This window comes from Notothenia rossii (assembly GCF_949606895.1).
Source record: "Notothenia rossii genome assembly, chromosome: 11".
NCBI lineage: Eukaryota > Metazoa > Chordata > Actinopteri > Perciformes > Nototheniidae > Notothenia > Notothenia rossii.
This window is the reverse complement of record NC_136910.1, coordinates 49,147,329-49,168,022: the sequence shown is the minus strand read 5'-3', so window position 1 is coordinate 49,168,022 and position 20,694 is coordinate 49,147,329. Positions and strand designations below refer to the sequence as shown.

At 39.1% G+C, this 20,694-nt stretch overlaps 1 protein-coding gene across 2 annotated transcripts in view; it reads right to left on the bottom strand.

The window, feature by feature from the left end:
• Positions 1-14,229, bottom strand: part of plppr1 (phospholipid phosphatase related 1) — a 43,040-nt gene extending 28,811 nt beyond the window's left edge. The window contains exons 1-2 of one of the 2 annotated variants that reach the window (XM_079658959.1): positions 14,016-14,229; positions 967-1,076 (exon numbers count right to left, since the gene is read on the bottom strand). In XM_079658959.1, the coding sequence (XP_079515085.1) occupies positions 967-1,026 (60 nt within the window). In that variant the 5' untranslated portion in view covers positions 1,027-1,076; positions 14,016-14,229. The remainder of the gene's footprint in view (positions 1-966; positions 1,077-14,015) is intronic. The other variant, XM_079658958.1, reaches the window with a different exon arrangement.
• Between the last annotated feature and the right edge of the window lie 6,465 nt (positions 14,230-20,694).

Sequence of the window (20,694 nt, the reverse complement as noted above, 5' to 3'; positions counted from 1 at the left end):
AATGATGTGACTATGTTACGGAAGTACAGTAAACTGACAATTGAGATGTGTGTGGGAGCTGAAACAATTTCCATGCACCAAAAGCACACTACAGGAAAGGGAAACCCACAAAAGGCATTAGAGGGCCCCTTTAAGTCCTTCTACAGTAAGCTATCATGATCATAGCTTATCGAGATATTAAACTTGGAAACTGCCAAAAAAAATCTTTATTCCCTGTTTATTCTTGCTGTGAAAATTGTAATGGAAATAATCTCACAACTTGAGACAGATTCAGTGACACAGGGTTCCATTTAAATTATTGATGTGTTCGGCTAATCAATAACTGGGGGTGTCTTGAATAAATGTCCTCAGATGTGAAAAGAAAATGTATGTCATTATTACAATAAGAGCACTGAGGTAAAAAAAAAGGCAATATCTCAGAAGCCTGCTCCAAAAGCAGCAAGGTAGAAAGATAACATGAATCAAAGGGGCAATGATGATAAATGGTCACACTTCATTTATCTTAGAGGAGAAACCCAGGCACACGTAGCGGCCAATTATTTTAATTTAGAGTGTGAGAGACTCCTTTGGTGGAAGGCTGTCAGAAAATATGACACGAAAGATAAGTCCAGAAGAAGCCATGAGATAAAAGTAAACTCATGTTAGACTCTCAACGCAGTATATTTCATCTTAGAAGCGTGTGTGTGTGAGGGAGAGAGAGAATGTAGTGCAAGGCGTCCCGAGACATCTCTCTGATTAAGGACTTTCAACTGACATGGTAATTAAATATGGAGGAGCAGAACAATTCCTATACGCACACATTCAGCTTTCCACTCATTTCAAGACTTCACGCTCTGGTTAGCTGCTATGGTTTAGCAGAAGAAGGTCATTTGCGGATGGTTAAACTGTCACGCACACACACAAACTTATCGTGTTCACCCCCTCCTGTCGTCCTTCCAAAACCAGTATGAAACATTCCCCGCTCACCTCTACAAAGATGAAACATGGGATGATGGAGTAGCTGCGCAGGGTGTTGTTGGACGCCATCTTGTCTCCTGTGGGGAGACTTCTCCTCTCAGGATTCACGGCAGCTCACTCTGTAAAGATGGGAACATCAAGTGTCAGCGCTCATTATCTGATGATGATGATGAAATGCAGCGATGCCTTTTAAACTTGATAGGTGTAGGGTCCTCCAAATGGAGCATTGATGAGAACCACATTTGGTATTGACCTATCACCTCAAACTTAAAAGGTGGTTATTATCACAGAGTATCTCATTTTAAAGACTTGGTGACAGTTCATTGAACTTTCTAGCATCAGACCATATAGCTTTCTGAAGAGAAACAGAAAGAAAGAAAAAGAGAACAATTCCCAATGATCCATCCATTCAGGTTTGATCCTGGCTCCCAGTGGCAGAAGGGACATGCAAAAGGGCTCAAATTATTTTTCCTTGGCAAATGTTAGTTAAGAGATTCACTCTGTATGTTGTGTCTTAGGCCTACCTTTGGGTCTCCCAGTTTGGCCTACAATAAAAAAAAACATCATTGTCAAAAATGTATTCAAATATAAAAGAAAAATGGCCGTCATTAGTCCCAGGAGAAAAAGGTGAGGTTTTCCAATTGTTTGATTTTTGATTAGTTGTTGTCCTGAAACGTCACTGATTAAACTGCGCCTGAGAGTGTATTAGGCAAGCCAGTATCTGCTATAGTAATTATTGATTTATTGGTTTCAATTAACAAAGCTACGACCCCCACGCAGATATTTATCGGTCATAACTGAGGGGGCTTCAATATCACATAATTCCCCATTGAAGAGTAATGTAATGTTTAATTTGAACTCTCTCTCTCTCTTCCTACTGCGCAATTCTGACTAATGAAAAGCAGTGAGTGAAGAAACGGGAAGATTGCTGTAGAATCAGGAAGGATGTGTTTCGGATTCTATATTTAAATCTTTTTTTTCCTTTTACCAACTGTTTTACATAATACATATTACACCGGCTGCTCATTTTAACCAATGGACAATACAACCAGGTTGAGTTGAATTTTCAAGTTAAATACGGAAAAATATTGCCACTTTTTTTTGCACACATTCTGTTGCCCAAATGGTCACTGTTTTTGGTGCCACCTGTTGGTCATTCGTGGCAATGAATGGTTAGTATTTTCTGACTGGTTGGCTCAGATCATGTGACATGCGGTTAGGAGGTTATCAGGAAGAGAATGGACAGTTCTGGGACAAATAATTTCTCATGTGGCTTCTTGGGATAAGGACTCTCTTAATCTTGTACAACGTGTTGTGCCTTGGAAGCCTTTACGGCCCGTCCACACTACAGCTTCGACAGCTTCAAAAACGGTTTCCAACACGTCTGCCCATTCACTTTGAATGGGGTGACGTCACGTTGCCTCGCTTTTCGCCGAACTGAATTGTGGGTAGCAGAGCGGAGCTTTCCTGGCGTTTCAGGCTGCAAAAGTTGAGCAACGTTCAACTTTTGAAGCTTCTGAAGCTTTCGGTGGAAGCGTCAGCCAATCAAATCATATGCCAGTACAAGCTCTAGCCAATCAAACCGCTGCTTGTGTGTCAGGGGCGGGAGATTCATGTGATTGGTTGTTGGTCGAGCTTCAGACACGCCCGCCGGCAAGCTTTTTTTGAAGCTGTAGTGTGGACGGGCCGGTACTTGTGAGTTTATCAACTTTTTCTCCGTTTAGAATTACTTTACATGTTAACTTGTGTTTGAAATAGATAGCAAACTCTTGTAGCATGAAAAGGAATAGCAGATCATTACCTTAAAATGAGTATCAGTGTGGAGATAAAAGATGATCAGCCTTGAAGGCGATACCATTGTAAACATTAAAATAATGTGGGTATTTCAATTTAAGATATGCGTATGCATCCCTACTTCCCACATACAAAGTATTTACTGATATATTTTTGTTGGGTTTTTTGTTTTCTTTATCACCTTTCTGGTGAGTAACTGGCAAACAAACCAAGAAAGTCAAGAGAAGTCCAACTAGGAATCATCTCACAGTCAGCAATCACTACATAATAATATTTGCAGAACAATATTTGCTACCAATAGATCAGTCATACAGTAGGATAAAATGATGGATTGCCTTAAAAATGATTACAACACATTTCTACAACTCAATGTCTACTGTCCAACCGTCACAAATAACATACACATTCTCACATTCTCTTCGAAGGATTTCCCACTGGAAGGATGTGTCTATTTGATTGTGAGTGACTAACTCCAAAACCTGACATTTAATGCTGACGTTTAAACATCACCGAACCACACTCTATTGTGCGAATGAACTGTGAGAATCTTGAACTTCAAACACAAATTCCTTTTGCTTCTGAAGGCGCCACACGAAATTCCAGAAGGGAAAACAAGGGAAAACTCTCATCCTGATTTGAAACGCTGTCAATTGACGCAGTCAGACAGTGATGTTGACATGTCTAATCATTCCCTAAGTGCCTGTCCCATCACATTTAACACTCCATACAGGCTAATCAACACAACATTAGACGGAAGAAATCTGACCCAAAGCCTTTTTCTAGCACTCCACACAGAAAAGTCTGTAGAAGAAACAGAAATGAGCACCGGCTATCCTGCCACGTGAGTGCATTAGTGAGTTCAGGTGATTCAGAATGAATGTTTAATCTTATTTACATTCAGAAGATCAGTGCAATGTTCTTCAAACTCAGTGTCCTGTTCAAGGACACTTCAGCAGGGTGGAGAGTTTTAATGTTTTCCAGTTGATAGACTGTCTCTTGCCCACATTCAAAGTCTTGTAAAATTAATTTGCTCTTAGTGAATCCATAAAACACTACTATAGGACATCCTTGTGATCTGTGTCGGTGCACATTAACAGTGTAATGGACCTTCTATGACGCGGGAACTTTTCTGTTTATGGCAGGTAGAGTGGCATCAACTACATGTTTGTTTGTAATGTGGTCCAATAGCCATATTTAAATGACGGTAATGATCAGATTTACACTGTGATACTTTCAGATATGTGCCGGTTTTTTTTATTTTCTCTACGACCAGCAACAGGAGTTAAATTATTAATCGTCTCTGCAGCTTGCTCCATTGAGCCATGCTTTTACCAAGCCAGTCCAATGGAAACAGTTCATGTTCTGCAGCCAACTTAGATTTCTCAGTGGGAAATGTGACTTTTTTCGTAATCTACAGCCTTGTTTCCTGCCAGTAATGAGCAAAAGATTATAACTGCAGAGAAAAACGTGGAGTCGAGCTCAGTAGTTCGGTAAAAATTAGATTAATATGATATGGTACAACAAACATAATGTGCAGCACAGCCTATGAATCATCATTATTTTCACCATGATTCAACTGCTTTACTAGAATCCATTGCTGATCATAGGAACTGTCAAGGACGCAATATGAATGAACAAATGGAAAAATAAATATATTTTCCGTTGATCATCTATAGATGACAGGAAACATTGGACGAAATAAAGGTGGAATGACGTGAAACCAAAAGGATTTTTCCAAATAACATGATTTTTAGATAGCTATCATAATTAATTACTTCTTTGTGAGCTCTTTGTAGTCACACTTAAGCGTCAAACGACATGTTGTCAGACACAGCAGTTGTATCTATCACTGCGGGTCCATGTAGCATGGTTAGACATTCACCAAAATAGAGTTACGGGTCAGCGCATGCAGTATAACTTCCTGTTTACAATTGTCTTTACCTCCACTAGGCATGTAATGCTGCATAATGGTGGTGTCAGAGGAATCACAACAAGTACTAAAACCACATAAAGACACCAAAGTTGGAAGAAGAGCTACCCAACTTGGGACATTGGAACCCCCGATAAGCATGTGAACGCGCCGCATGTTGGCCATGGCCAAAACTGCGCTCTCCAAGTGCCACTCTACTGTTAGTTTCATTAGTGATACAAGTAAAACATAACAGAGTATAGGACACCAAGTATATTTTTTAAGGGACAGATTGAACCAAACTACTAGTTGTTGAGTTACCAACCAAACAGGTCTATTATAGTTCAATGACAAAGTAATTACGAAAATAGGATAGAAGGAGAACTTGTTACTGTATTTGCTTAACATGATTGGCAAGTAGCATCCTGTTGATGTTCAAAGTGAATACAAGCCTTCAATCTTTAGAGACATCTGTTCAAACTGTGCGGTCTAGGCTTTATGTTGCCTCCTCTGTGGGCAATGCTGCAGAGGGAACAAAACAAATTACAATTTGACAGTTGGACTGAGAGCTTGATGATTTGACTAGGGGGCTCTGCGACAGATGATTCAAAACGGAAAAATGTAATGGGGCCGCACTCGATGTCAAAGAGTTTACACTGCATTGGCCCATTTCACACTCACAAGATCAGCCTCGCAGCTCTGAGTGGTCACAGCGCTGAACAATCGGATCTTGTCACAGTAACATAATTTCTCCCTTTTTCACGCCTTGAGACATCTTCAAAAGATGCCTCCAAAGATCATAAACCAAGGAGCCTTTTTCTTCCAATTCCAAGGGCCGGTTAATTACAGTCGGATGAAAGGTGATCAGAACGTCTTTCCGCAGGCGAGTTTCTCATCAAAGAGCAGCCGGCAGGCCTTGTCAGGATTCATCAGTGTCTCCTTTCCACTCAGCCAGCCTGTGATGACTTTGTCTAGACGCGACCGCTCTCCTCTCAGAGGCGGCACGAGCTGACTGTGATATATTAAGGCCGCAAATATCGTCTGATTGACCATCTCCTGCTCTCCAGCCGCGTTGTTCTGGCCGACTGTCTGAATGTGACTGAACTGTCAGGATGACAGAGTTGGTGATAGTGCTGGGGAGATATTACCTCCAGTTATTATGACTGACCGTTTGCCCTTCTCTCTTTCTGTTCTCAGCGAAGGAGTATGAGTCTGACAAATGCCATAAGTTGGATATAAGAATATTAAGGTGTCCACCTAGGATGGGCTCATGAAACTTGACAAAATACTAATCTATATATCAAATTGCAGCCCTCTTAAACCATGTGACCTTGCAGAAATGTTGGGAACGCAACATATCGCCCAAGTGAGGAAACAAAAACCCATATTTCCAGACAACCTGGGGTAGGAATTATAAAACCTTTTTAAATCGTGCAGGGCCACACAAGCCAAACTTAAACAAGAACCATGGCTGAACGTGTAAACTGAATTTTTTTTCAAGCGTTTGAAATAGTTTCCGTGACTTTACTCTGAATAGAGAAGATACAATTCTTATCTGTTGAATAGCTACCACCTATGTCAACGTATGGATTCTGTAACCCTTGGCTTGGTGTTTCGAGTCTTAATGCTAAGCTAACTAACTAGCTGTATCCATATATCTAAAGTAAAACTTAAGTAAAAAGATGTAAGTGGTGACAAACTTCTAATTTTAACGTCTAACGTAAAGCAGTTCAATGACAGGTTTACCATATGATAACCCTTTCCGATTTCCATGTGTTGTCGAGAAAATCATAATTATGATGAACTTGTGCATGAGATTGAGGGTATTTTGAGTTTGTTTTGGGGTTCTTTTTGGAAAGAAAACAAAACGCTTATATTACTGGGCGCCAACTCAGCATGCAAGTCTGTCCAAACATACACCACACTGTGCCTTTCAACTAGACAACAGTCAACGTTGTTGGATGCTGAAAATGCTCGCACAAGAGGGATATTTGTTCAAATAAATTATACAATCTTCATAAACTATAAATCCACGTATTTCCACAAGACTTCCTTTATAAATTCCAACTGAAGAAAGGGTTTATAACTAACCAGGTGCATACCTCAGAATCTGATTTCTTCACGCCCTTTCCCTCAGATACAGAGCTGTCTCATGGCTGCTCTACCCTCGCCAACCGAGCATCTTTAGCTATAAATAGTCCGTTTTCAGACTTCCTTTTTGGCTTTTCTACAAGTAGGAAATTTGTTTTTTTCAGTAGAAAGCAATTTCTCACAAAGCATTTGTTGACAAATCAGTGCAACTTCAGACATTGCACATTCATTGCATTGGCGCTACAACAAAATGTTATTCCAAACTCCATGAGGCAGTGATGAATCACCCATCATGCACATACTGGAGTGTAAAATAACATTGTCTTTCCTCTCCCATCTCTCTTAAGAGCATCAGACCATACAGGGACTTTGAGTGATAGAACAAAAATAATTGGATAGTGAGATACATGAAAAAGACAAAGGAAGTTACTGTAAGAGAAAAAGTGATTTCTGATATGTACAACTTGTTAAAGAAGATGGTTAATTTGAGGGGAGAAGAACTTTTGCTACCTCTACTGGGACATTATTTCATTCTGTCGTTTTCAGCAATTACAGTCAACGCCTTAAAATGTGTTAGCGACTGACAACCACAGTTCTTGACTCCTCCACATATCACACCTACCAGGAACACATGGAAAGTTATAAATAGGGAAGTATATGAATTATAGGGCCCATGCTGGTTCTTACATTTTAAAACTAATGATGTTTATACTGTAGCTTATATTTATTTCTGACTCTGCAAACTAAATTCAAATTCTAAAATCAATATATTCAATAGTGTCCGATTTTAGCAATCAAATCGGATTAACTCGTTGTATGGACACACAGATGGTACAGCCCAGGTTCAAGCCCCCCAATTGGTCGCGCATTCCAACTAACACAATTAATTGCCAGTGTTTGGGGGTGAGAAACTGGGGAGGGATTAAGTCCTTGTAGCAGAAAAAAAAATCTCACAATCTGCTCGCATTTAAATTGTGCCTCACTGATATGGCATTGGACAGCTTTTTTTAAAGTACTTAAACTGATGCAGATTTTTATTTCCTGCTAAATCTGAAAAATGAAAATGTGCTGCATTGTGGTTAATTTAGGCACAAAAAAAAGAAAATAATGTTTGGGATAAACTTCTTTGTTTCCGCTGCACTGATTTAAGGGAGATCAATGCTAAATTGGTCATATGCACTTTTAAAGTTGGAAACGTTTTGTGTGAGTTTAATATATGTGTAGAGATTGTTTAGTCAGATAATATTGAACAAATTCAAACCACAATGAAGTTCAGCATCACTTGTTTGCTATTTTCTGTCTTCCTGACAAAAATCTCAGCTGGAAAATCCCCCCAACGCCTGGCAACGACATACAATAGAGGACACGAGAAAGTCAAACAAAGAGGCAAGTTAGACGAGATCAGAAACGATAGAATCTGACAGAAACAGATCAGGAATGTCCTTTTAGAAAAGAATCAAAACTTCTCAAACTAAGAAGGAATAAAAAACATTCCCCCAGAGACAGTATGTGAAAAAAAGACATGAAGAAGCAGCAGAAACGAGCTGAGGAGATATTTTGCTTCTTCTTTTTTTTCAGATACTTCTAAGCAGTGTAAGTACAGTCTCAAAAGTCTTCAAACACATTTCTGTTCTTCCACATGTCTCATAAGTGTTTGCCTCAGCTGCTGGCCCGAGTTTCACCTTTTTTTTCCTGATTTAGCAAAGTGATAGTTGTCTCCGAAGCTAATTTCGGCTTAACACTCCTGCGTTGATAATTCTTAACTCAATGTCACACACGTCTGCTCTCTTCTCTCACATTTGCAAAAAAACTGTCAAGTATCGTTAACACCTACTACATTATCGCTATTAGATATTCTGTGATTGTACACGTGCGGTGAAACCTTAATGAATCACTTCTGTTCACTTTTGGTGAACCTCCACTTCAACCTACTTTTATTGGCTTATTATTGATTCTTGATACATAGGTTTAAGGATGAATTATAATTTATAATACTCGATCTATTCTAGATTAAATGTTATATATTCACGTCTAAAATAAACGGCTCTCGTTAAGCTCAGGCGGTGAAAAAAGCCTACAGGGATGATGTGGGTTGCTTTGCATCCCAACAATTGTCATTGGTAAACATCTGCAAACGCTTCAGGTACATTTGCATATGTATGAATGTAAATTCTTAAATTGAGAAAATGTATTTCCACAAATCCCCCAAGGCTTCTGTTCGTGTATGTGTGTATTTATCCGGTGTGTTCACTGCTGAATGATGCTGTGAAACTTTTTTTTTTGTCAATTGCCAAGTTGCCCTTGTAACATCTCAAGATTTCAGTCTATTTTTAGATCAAAAAAGCTCTTGATCTACAGAATGAGTGTTCATCAATTTTTTTAGCTAAATATTATTAAGAACCATCCCAGCAGCCTCCTCCTCCTTATTATCCTCCTTTCAATTATTAACCTACAACTACATCTATGTTTTTACTAAAGCTTTTTTCTAAAGTTTTGAATAAAGGTATGTAAAAAAATCTCTAAACCTCTTATCACTTGTTTAAAGAAGACACAAAAGCCTAATCGTTTTGCACATTTCCCAGAAAATATAGGCATTAAACACCGAGCCAAACAATACTTCTACCTTTCTATGTATACAGCACTAAATAAAGAACTCTGAATCATCTATTTGGTTCTGTCTTATTGGATGATAACAGTATCTTAGTATCCTAAGATACTGTTATGTTTGGCTGTGAAAAAAAAAAAATATATATATATATATATATATATATTATTATGAAGGGCAGACCATCTATTTGTATTTTTTTTTTTTTTTTTAGAAAGGGGCAGGTCACAAAAGATTTTATTCTTCTCCCTGCTCCTTTTCGCTCAATGGTAGTCATGTTTTGTGGCAACTATTGTACATTTGGTTTTGCGTACCATGAGCGGGACAAATAAAAATGAAATGAAATGAAATGACAGTCTAGAAAATGTTGTACTGATACTCTTACTTAGTATCAGTACAAGTGTTCATTGGCCCCAACCAAGTCAGGAAGGTCATAATCATATCTATGTAATGGTACTGTGAAACAATCTATTTCAAATTCTACCCACAAACAGACCACATTTAAACACCTTCTATAACATATTATAGCTTGAACGTATCACAATGCAACTCTACTTCTACTTGTGGTATCTGCAGCATTAAGTACCGTCAGGTTTTCCAAATATCAGTTCTTGTGACATGCCTACCAACTGTGTTTGGGGAATCTGTCTGACCATGTGTTTGTGTCACAACTTGGACCCTTGCTGATCTCAGAAATCAGTATGTCCTTCCTGATATTTCTCCACAGCCTCACTATGTTTATATGTCTGCTCACAAAACCACAGGGGGACCAGAATTGTTAAGCTCAAGTTCAAACACTTCTTTGCCTCACTTCATAATGAATGTGCTTCTTATCTACCGGTAGTCGTCTTTTCATGAACGTTGTATACAATCTTTGATACAAAACAAATACAATTGTGGTCCAAAACTTGCTTTATGTTCAGTCAAAGAAGACAAATGACTTCCCTCTGCTTGTCAGTATGATAGATGCTGAGGAGGTCCAGCAGGAGATTTGATGTTCAATTCAAATTCAATTCAATCATTTGTGAATTAATATTGCTGCAACGTCTGCCAATGTTGACGGTCGAAGATTCATTGAAAGGCACTAAAAACAAATACTAATCATGTTTCTCTTCACCAAGTAACCAAATAAGTAAAATTGCCAATCTCAAATTCTTTTTGAATACCATGTATGAACAACAAACAAAACCAGGGTTCTCAGCCAGCAACAACATTTGGCTGTAAGTATTTCTCCATTAACTCCCATTCAAACTAATTACATACACAAGCCTGGGCTGAGAAGCTCGCACTGCATTCTGGCAAGCTACAAATACTGAGTTTATTTGTGAACTGGCGCCAACAACATGCCACTTTCCCCTCAAATGAATCAAGCATCCTTGTTAATATAGATGTTTAGCCACATTAGCTGCTGCTGTATTGTATTTCTGCTGGCAAACCCAAGCAAAAATATTCATGAGATCACACCGTATCACCTGTATGTATCAGCCTCCTTCTAGATAAAGCCAGGGCACCTCGGTCTCCGGAGGCAGGCCTTATCTCACCTTAGGGCTAAGCATTCCCCAGAGACACCCTAGCGACAGATATATGGCCCAATCAGGAAACCCCCAACTGCCCCCACATCTCGTGGTAATCAAATGCCTGCTATCTATGGAGCGTGGAAAGGGTTATATGTGTGTATGTGTGTGTGCATGTGATCAATAACCAGTCTCTGATGTGGGAGTGGAGGAGGAGTTAGATATCAGACGTGAGAACAGAGGTCAGGGCTTAATGCAGACACATCTATATGGCCGCCTCATGGTTTTTTAAGAACATAAAGCATCTGCTGGTGTCTCCCTGTCATTATTGTGATTTGTTACACATTACAGAGCAGCCTTTTGCCTCGTACTAAGGACAATATTCCATCTTTGCATGCTCAAAGAAACAGATGTGTAAACAGCTAGAATACATGTGTGTATGTTTGGATTTGTCACATGTGATGTGTGAAGAGGTGATCATACACTACAGCTGAATTTTATTTTGATAAATGTCATGGGATGCTCTACTATGTCACAAGCAATTATCTCAGTGTCCTCTACTTGGAGATTTGAGATGATAAGACAAGCATGTTTTGCAGAGGTATTTTTCCTGCTGGACTTGCGGGACTAAAAGTGGAAGCATAAAGAATGCAAATACAATGGAAATATCACAGTGTATAATTGACCACTTTAGTGAAATATTATTATAACAGATATTTGTATAGTTGCTGATTTATATTGACAGTTTCAAACCCTTTCAAATGACAGTACAAAATACATTTCTTTACTGTGTATAATGCAAACACACAGTGATACAGAACAGTACTGTAGCTGAATAAAATATAGCGGTAGTTCAAAATAAACATGGACATTATCCTAAAACAGTATTGTGGTGTTTACAAACCCAGTATTGCCAATAGAGTACAAACTGAGGTCCGTTCTGAGAGCGACAATGCCAACATCAATCAAATATATATTGATGTTCTCCCAGGACATAAATCAAGCAATAAATCAAAATTTACACAAATCATAAGTACAAATGGGACAAAGTAGCTGCAATAACATGTAAACCAGTTCACATGACGACTGTGGTATCCACAAAATGTGTTTTACCACAACTTCAGACAGCTAAAGATCCAATATTAATCCATGACACTGGACTTTGCACAGACGAACCAAATGATTTGACTGAAGTCAAACGAGTATTAACACGCAATAATCAAATGTCAATAATAGAAAAACGAAATCAAAATCAGCTGCTGACATTGCAACATCATAATAATAACACTTGGATCACTGATCAAAAATAAAATCTAGGAACAAAAACCAACCCGAATGTTGATGTTACAAAGTGAGACCTCACATATGAATTATTGGTGCTGCTCATGATGTCAGACTAACATCACCACCGTGTATCATTGCCAGCCATGATGATGTCACTGTGACCTCAGCCTGTTTTGCTGTATGATTGGTCAAAAGTGACATAACCTTTTAAAGGTAGGCACAGACACCACACACACACACACACAGCCTACAGCAAAACAAAGTATTCTGTGTGAGTAATATATACACATGCACTCCTGTGTGCCTTCACTTACACGCAGGATTCATTTGCATACTCAACACCACACACACACACACACACACACACACACACACACACACACACACACACACACACACACACACACACACACACACACACACACACACACACACACTATATGAATGCACAGTTGTGCCACTATGTAGATGGCATGGTGGGTGCATGCCAAGTGGTTTCTTGCAATCAGGCAGGCCCTCCTGACAGCCAAGAAAAAGTCTCACCTGATGCCCAGCCACCTGCCATCTGTCTGCTGAATAATACTATTTGCCTGCTAGACTACAGGGACGAGCATGAATACACCTGTCAGATATAAACAAACACACACAGCAGAATGCTCAAATTCAAAGGTACAAATAGCTGGTGGAAATATACCGTAGTGCCTCTGGGTGGGTGATACTATCTTACTTGCAGTGCTCAGCCAAGGGGCACTAGGAGGATTTAATACTGCATAAAGTGAATATTATTCAGTAAAAAGAGAAAAAGTGAATACAAATGAGAAGATATTTTAAAACAATTGTTAAGGGCAACATGATTTATGCTACACAGAGTTCAGAAAACGTTTGGTCACTGGTTTGCTGAATAATTTGGCTCATCTGCAACTGTAAATCTGCAAATAATTGTGTTGCTATTCATCCAAGAGGTAATCTGTACTGTTTAAACACATTCACAAACTGTATGCACAACTTACACTGAATTATCCCTGATGCATTTTGTCCTTGTGTGCAGAATGCGTATATATAGTATATTGAGGTGAGAGAAGACCAAGATCATCACAAAGAAGCCTTTCGTTTGTGCATCAGATATAGGATTGTATTCATATTGTGCTGGTATAAGAGCAATAATAGAATATAAGGTGCCACTTTGTCTTACTCCAGCTCAGGCCAATCCTGCAGATCCACATACATATGCATGTTTCTGAATCTGATAGAATAAGAAATCAATGCTGCACTCAATTAATCACCCTTCATCTTCCACAAAGGCTTCTTAACAAGCATAGGATTTCAGTCTTTCAGTGATCTGAAAAGCAACCACTGCACCGTGCCATGTCTAAGGGGGGCTGGTTGGGGAGGAAGAGCCTCCCTGGCTGAGATGTTGGGGGGCGGTGAGATGGGGCCGAATTTTTCACGCTGGTCTTGAAGATACATTTTGCTCTGCAACGAAGGCGAAACATTTGCACTAATGTTTGTCTTAGTGCAATACAACGGGAGATTCACAGCAATGGAACACGCAATTTGGGCAAAATGCATATTTGTAGGGGCGTAAATAAGCCCTGGAGGGCGGTCACTGTTGCTGGTAGAGACAGGTGTCTGTGCAAAATACCGATATCGATTATTTACAATCATTAAAACACTATTCTACACCCATTTCCTTCTGATGGTGCGTTCACTAACCCGTTTTGAGAGTGAGCTCTGATTCGTTTTATCTTGCGAGAACCCCGCGTAGTGACTTGATTAAGGTCCGAACTTGCCTCAGCAAGAGACAATAGCGTTTCCGCGTATTTCTCCCCCCACAGCATCTGCAGACACCACGCACACTTACCGCGGTGGGTCGAAGCAATATTCCAGAGAAAAGGCGAATCCATTGAAGAAAATAAGGCAGAGAATATAGGCGAAAGGAAGCTGCGAGCACTCCCACTACTACTACTACTCCATCGGCTCAGCAAAGCCGCCGCTCTCAGTTTGTGATGGGGATCACGCAGCGTGTGAGCGCGTGAGGAGGATGGATGCTGTGCTTGTCGAAAGGGGGGCGGGGACAAGACTCGTACTCGGGTCCAGTGGAGCGTGCTTAATTCTGTGTAGGGACCTTGTGTTACAAGCAAATCGGCTGTCTAGTCCGCATATTCCCCGGCAGGCTGCCCTATAGACCTCCTCTCCTTATCCCGCAGAGGATTCTTTGTGTCTTTCTCAATCCTGCTTCATATTCATGGGGCTTCAGCGGTTAAACCGGCGGAATGGTTCGCTGTCGAACCAGATGTGATATGGGATTCTCAAGATTCATAATGGTGCAATTTACTATGGTTTCAATATAAATTGAATATATTTCCAATATTGTGATGATATTCCATAATAAATGTCTCTTTGTTGGACAAATATGAAGCTCTTATAGAATAGTATTAAACTTTATTTATCCAGCACCTTGGTTTAATTAAACATTTCAGAACTGCGATGAAGTAGGACTACACAATTAAAGCAATACGAGTAAAAATTGACAAAAACGAATCACTTCCAGAAGGGCACAGCTCAGACTTCAAGGTCAATCCGGTCCAACATGTAATAGGTTCTGTATTACAACCTTCCACCAAATTCTGGCTTGTAGTCTTCCCGTAATCCTGTTGTCAAATAAACTAAACATATATTCAAACTCCTAGTCAATGAAATGCTTGAATGGGATTAAAAACTAGATTCTGATAGTTATAAATATTTCACAGGTTGATTGACTGATATTTAGATATTTGGATAATGGAGTTCCTTCAACAGCCATTTTTTGGCAACAAAACAACTTCTATTACAAATAATGTTGGTGTCTAAAAGCCAATATCACCTATTTCAAATCAAGCCACATCACAAACCAGATAACAGAATACGATGAATGTTGATCATTTTACTGAGGATTTATCGTGAATAACAGGGTAATTCCAAGTGGAAATTACCAACTGCCATCTCCGTCTCACCACTTTACACCATTGAGTTGTTACTCTAACTTATTACGTAACAAAACTTGTCCCAAAGTCTACATTTGCAGTATAACCTCTGTGACCTGGCCAGTCTTAGCTTAGCACTGTGAATGCACTGCTGCTAGAACTGGGACAGACATGGTGAAGGGAAACCAGGGAGCCCATCTCTGCTACAAGAAATTACTAAAGAAACACTAGTGTGTTCAGTGATCTAGATTCAGGGAGCATGCTACATTACACTCTGTACTCAGGCTCCCCCACTTCCAATCCTCTACTTTTTCAACCCAGTTCTTTCACTCCTCCCCTCGTCTCTCATCTGTGGCCTTCAGTCACGTTAATCAAACTGAGCAGAAAAAATGATGTTACTGTAAAATCAAGAAAAAGAGCAGTCAGCACAAGTTATATTTAATAGCATTGAAAAAGTCTAAAGATCTGGTGGATACATTTGGTAAATGTGGGGTGTTGTACTAGATCCTATTGAGGGCAGTAGTAGCCTTGGGAAGGCTTTCCAGTAGTTCTTCAGTAATGCTGCTGACAAACAGACAAACAAACCAAATACCAAACCAAACCATAACCTTTTGGCAGAGGCAATAAATGCCAATGTTCTCTTTAACAAGGCAATCTACCTAATTGCTCCGGACATCTTTTTTTTATTTGCTGAAAGCAGAAGAGACAATGGATGTTTGGTCAATGCTAAGATGTTTGTGTTCAACTGTGTGGATGTGAAGAGGGTGATGTAAGCCAAGAGAAAGCATTGAAAAAACGGTAAGGTCAAATTGTGGGAGGACTGCCAGGACTCCAATTGACCTGGGGATAATTGGACTAAGAAGTAGTCTACTTGAAAATACCCCAACCACCAAACCAGACTCTGTGTCACTTCTCATAGTTCCTGGTTTGCAATAGCTTGGATTATATATTAAATAATAATGGTCCGTTACTTTTTGAAGGTGTAGCTACAAATTGTGTATGGAATGGCGGTGGTCTTTTTCCTTATTCATCTTTAAAATTATAAAAAAAAGGGGACATAAGCTGTAGTTAAAAGACTTGTGGATTAAGACATTTAGGTTCAAGATTCTGCAGAACAGTTTGTTGAGTTTAAAAGAACACCACAAAGACTCATCCACCTGGTGCAGTCTTTAGATGAAAAGGGAACACAAGAGAGGTCAGTCGTTCCACAAGTACACAAACAGCTCTGCAATTTTGGCATTCAGAAGGGCATTTCAGCGGATCATTGAATTGGACAGGGTAGATTCCTGCACTTAAAAATTGTATAAAGTTGTTCTTTGTTACATGATAACGGCAGGGCAATGTGATGATGGCACTTCTTTCCAACCATTTAAACATGAGATGAATGTATGGTACCTACATTTAAATCCAAATGTATCCTTAAATATTCTTTCCCTTTCAAACACTTGCATAACAAGTCAAAAGTTTAACCTGAACAGTGTAAGCAGGAGTCTTTTGATTGTGTTGTACATCTATATGAAGTATTTTCTACACACCCACACACTCCCAGAGGAATATCAGCTTTCCCTACATGACAGTGACTTGTCATCTCATATACTGTATGCATGCTACTCTCTTCATCTGCCAAGGAGGCTTCACACAGACTAAACAACACAGTGCAGTGTTTCACCAATCTGATAATAGATAATGCAATAAAGCATGTCGGTGAAAAGGTCACACAATAATACAATTCTGTATTAATAATGGTCACGCCCATTGACAAATAGTGATATACCAAAATCAATTAACTACAGGAAATTAAATATTTATTAGGCTGATCTAAAGTTTGGTGACCAAGCATTCCTCCCTGGAAAGTAACAACATGGAAAAGAGTTAAATGTTGCAATGGACATAAGAACATAAAGGCATGTGGGCCGAAACTAGAAGTGATTGCTGAGAGAAAGACACGTAATTAATTATAGACTAGGCAACTAGGCAACGTTTGGGAAAAACAAAAGATAAACATAAAATGTTGGTTTTCAAATAAGTACATTTGCTACATATGTATGTTTTTTACGCGGGTAATGCACTGTCTGACTTGGTAATGTACTAGGTCTCAAAGTGGAAGAAAGTCATTAACGTTATTTAGATGATTTAATACAATCAGCAATTCCCTGAAAAAAGTCCTGTGTTTGAACTACATTACCAGAGTAACCTTATTTGCTCTTGTCATAATTACTTTACCCACTAAAAGTTGTCGCCTAACAATTAACGTACATTTGGGTCTTAACAAGCTGGCATACACAAAGCTGTTTTTTTTAACACTTACCTTGACGCCTTTATAAAAGTCTTATTTTGCCTACAAATATTTAACATTATCTGAGAATTTTCTCAGTTAATCTTAACCCAGAAAAAATGTGATGTTACTTTTGTAAAAGTGTTCACACATTATCATATTCATAGAAGTATATATATATATTTTTTTTAATCATTTATTTGAACCAGGACGATGCACATTAATGAACATTTTAAACATAATAATGCTTTGAAATATATAGTCCTCTTTACACTATCAAAACCCACCATGTGTATTCTGTATTTCAAAGTCTCCGTGCTCCTCTCACAACCTTTTCTATAGCTGATAGTCACACTCCAGATCCCCCTCTTCAGCAGTTTGCCAACTGCCATGACTTCTCTCTATGACACTCAGTTAAGTGTCTCAGTGGGTTTCAAAAGACCCCTCCTTACCCTTTCCCCTCACTTTACTCCATCTGAATGAGTAGCTGAATTTCTATTTATTGATGGAGCTTCAGAGTCACGCTCAGACTGCTGGGTGTGTGTGTCTGTGTTTTGTTTTTGTGTGTGTCTACGACCCCATTATTCAAGAAGCTTATTGATTGGAGGGTGTTTGGTTTCTCGGCGGCTCCTAAGCGGTGGACTGGTTTCCATGGTAACCTCACAGGCTGGCCACGAAGCACCGGCCTTGGCTGTGATCAATGTTGAGAGACTTGCATACAATCATTCACACACATACATGCACACACACAAAAATACACACAGTACACACCGCCTAGAGACCAGACAATGAGAGGTTTTATATGTCCTCTTGTTTCCAGTGCACCCAGAGATTCCCTTTTATCTTGAAACAAATATACAAAATGTATATTCAGTAAGATTCTTTTAGTGGCCTCACTCAATTTCACTTAACTATAAAGGCTTAACTTGACAGAACATACTGTGTAGACAACGAAGCTTGCTATTCAGAAAATAAATCCCCTCAAAACTGCTCATGTTGTGATGAAGTGTTACGTAATATTAATTACGTATGGGTATGATTCTTACTTGTCTATCAGACTAACCACAATCCTCTGTTATTAACCTCTTATCTTCTTTGCTGTCATCCTTCAGGGGAACTAAGAAAGCTCCAACAGCTTCCAGCAATTACATCAAAAGTGTGAAGAGAGAAATAAAACAGGCACGTGGCAATTAATACTGTAATGGTCATGCAATCAAGGTGACTACTTGGGACCATTGCAAAATAATTGGAAGGTCAACAAATGTGCAAAACAAATTTGTGAATCTCAAGGAAATAAAAATGTAAAATAACTTTTGCGATCTCTTGTATTAAAAGGTATACGGCACTTCTGAATAATCTATAATTCCTGTTTAGAGTGGTCTGATACAAGTTAGCTTGTTAGCTTGTTAGCTTGCTAGCTTGGGGTAAGCGTAAGCCTGTTAACTTCGTCCAAAAGAGGAAAAAGGGGCCTTCTCCTATCTCCAAAGTGGTCTGATAATGTGTTGCCTCCTCTTAACTAGCTTGCTAATTGTAGCCACGGGTTAGCTTGTTAAGCTAAATTAGGGTTAGGCATTTTCGGTTAAGGGCAATATAGGTTGTGCTTTTGCCAACATTTTACTAATTGTGGGTTAACTTCTGGACACGACCATACTGGATGTGTTGGATGATTGGAATTTCAAACACTGGGACTATGCTTACAACTGATGGTCATTAAATACCTCCAAATAAAGAGTTAGCATGTGTGAACTACTGCCAAATACAGCAATATATCCCCAAGTGGAAATTCAATCGAACAAATTCATGTAGGCCTTTATGCATTTGTATGTACATTGCTCAACTGATATTTGAAAAGGAAAGTTTACACACAGGCACAAATGTTTATTCAAAAAAAGACACGTCCACACAGCCTGTATTGTGTGGGAGTCATGCTGATCGGCTGCTATAAATAACTTGGCTCAGGGGGTTGTCGTGGCAACCAACAAACTGATGCCAGGGTGGGTAGCGCTCAGCTCCTTGAAGAGAAAAGCACATTGAATGAGGGGACAAGAAGTGACAAAGGAAAGATGTAAAGGAGAAAAGAGAAGGATAGGGAGGTCAGAAAGGATAAACCATCCCTGGAGATATTTAGAAAATAGTCTAAGCACAAGAGAGATAGAAGAGAGAGGATACAGAAGAAGGTGAGGGATGAGAGGGAAAATACAGATAGAGGGAGGAGAGAGGTGTTGGAGTAGATAGAGAAAATGAAAAACAAAGAGGGGTGATGAAATTACAAGGAGTGAAAAGAGAAGACTTGGAGGAACATCAAGGGCAAATAAGAACTGGAAGACAAAAGAACAGAAAAGGGATGAGGGAGTAGAAAGCAGGAGGAAATACGAAAAGAAGGATAGGAAAGACGGATGTGATGAGAGGGGAGTTGAGGACAGTCTCTTAGTTATTTGTGTACAATGTTTTTCTATATGTTATAAACAATATCACGTTTAATACAGTGTGGTCAATAGCTTAAAAACTTGGTTAGAATTGGGAAATTCCCTCTTTCTCTCTCTGGTGTGATGATATTCTCTTTCCATTATGAAGCTGGATAGCATAAACGATTGGAAACTGGAAAACAACCTGGCTCTATGTAAAGTTAACAGAATCTGCCAACCAACACTTGTAAGGCTTACTGATAAACTGATTTTCCCCCAAGGCCATTCAATATTGAAAATGATGCAGTCCTGAGAAGTGTCAGTGACCCTCGATCATTAAATCACAATGGTGCAACTGGTTTTAAATATTTTTGTGAAACCATAATGTCGTAGAGCCTCTGCACTCAGTGGTTAGATTGAATAGGTCACAGTGATGTGTCAGTCTATGGTACAATACACTGTTGTTATCCCCAGATCCAATTCCAGCTCTTACTTCTGGCTTGTTATAGGCATTTTTGTGCACTTGACATTGAAAAAGGAACCTGTATTTATTTTTTTAATCTACACACATTTTGATGTTTGACTCCATTTCCTACCAAGGACTGCTGATTTCTTCTTTACTTAATTAATAGTGGGTCTGAGGTATTTTATTTTATAAGAGTTATATTATTTGCTGTCATGCATGCTTTGCTGTTGTGCATGCAATTCAGTTCTTCTTTAATAATTTATTTTCTTCAAAATAACATCTAGGACTTTCCACAACCAAAAGCAAATCAGAAATACCTATCAGAAATTCTCCTCTCAGATATCTTTCTGGAACCTTAGATATTGTGGAAGGCATTTTCAGTTTGAAAATTACAAGTTTTTTACATTACAAATATGTATTGTATGCCAACA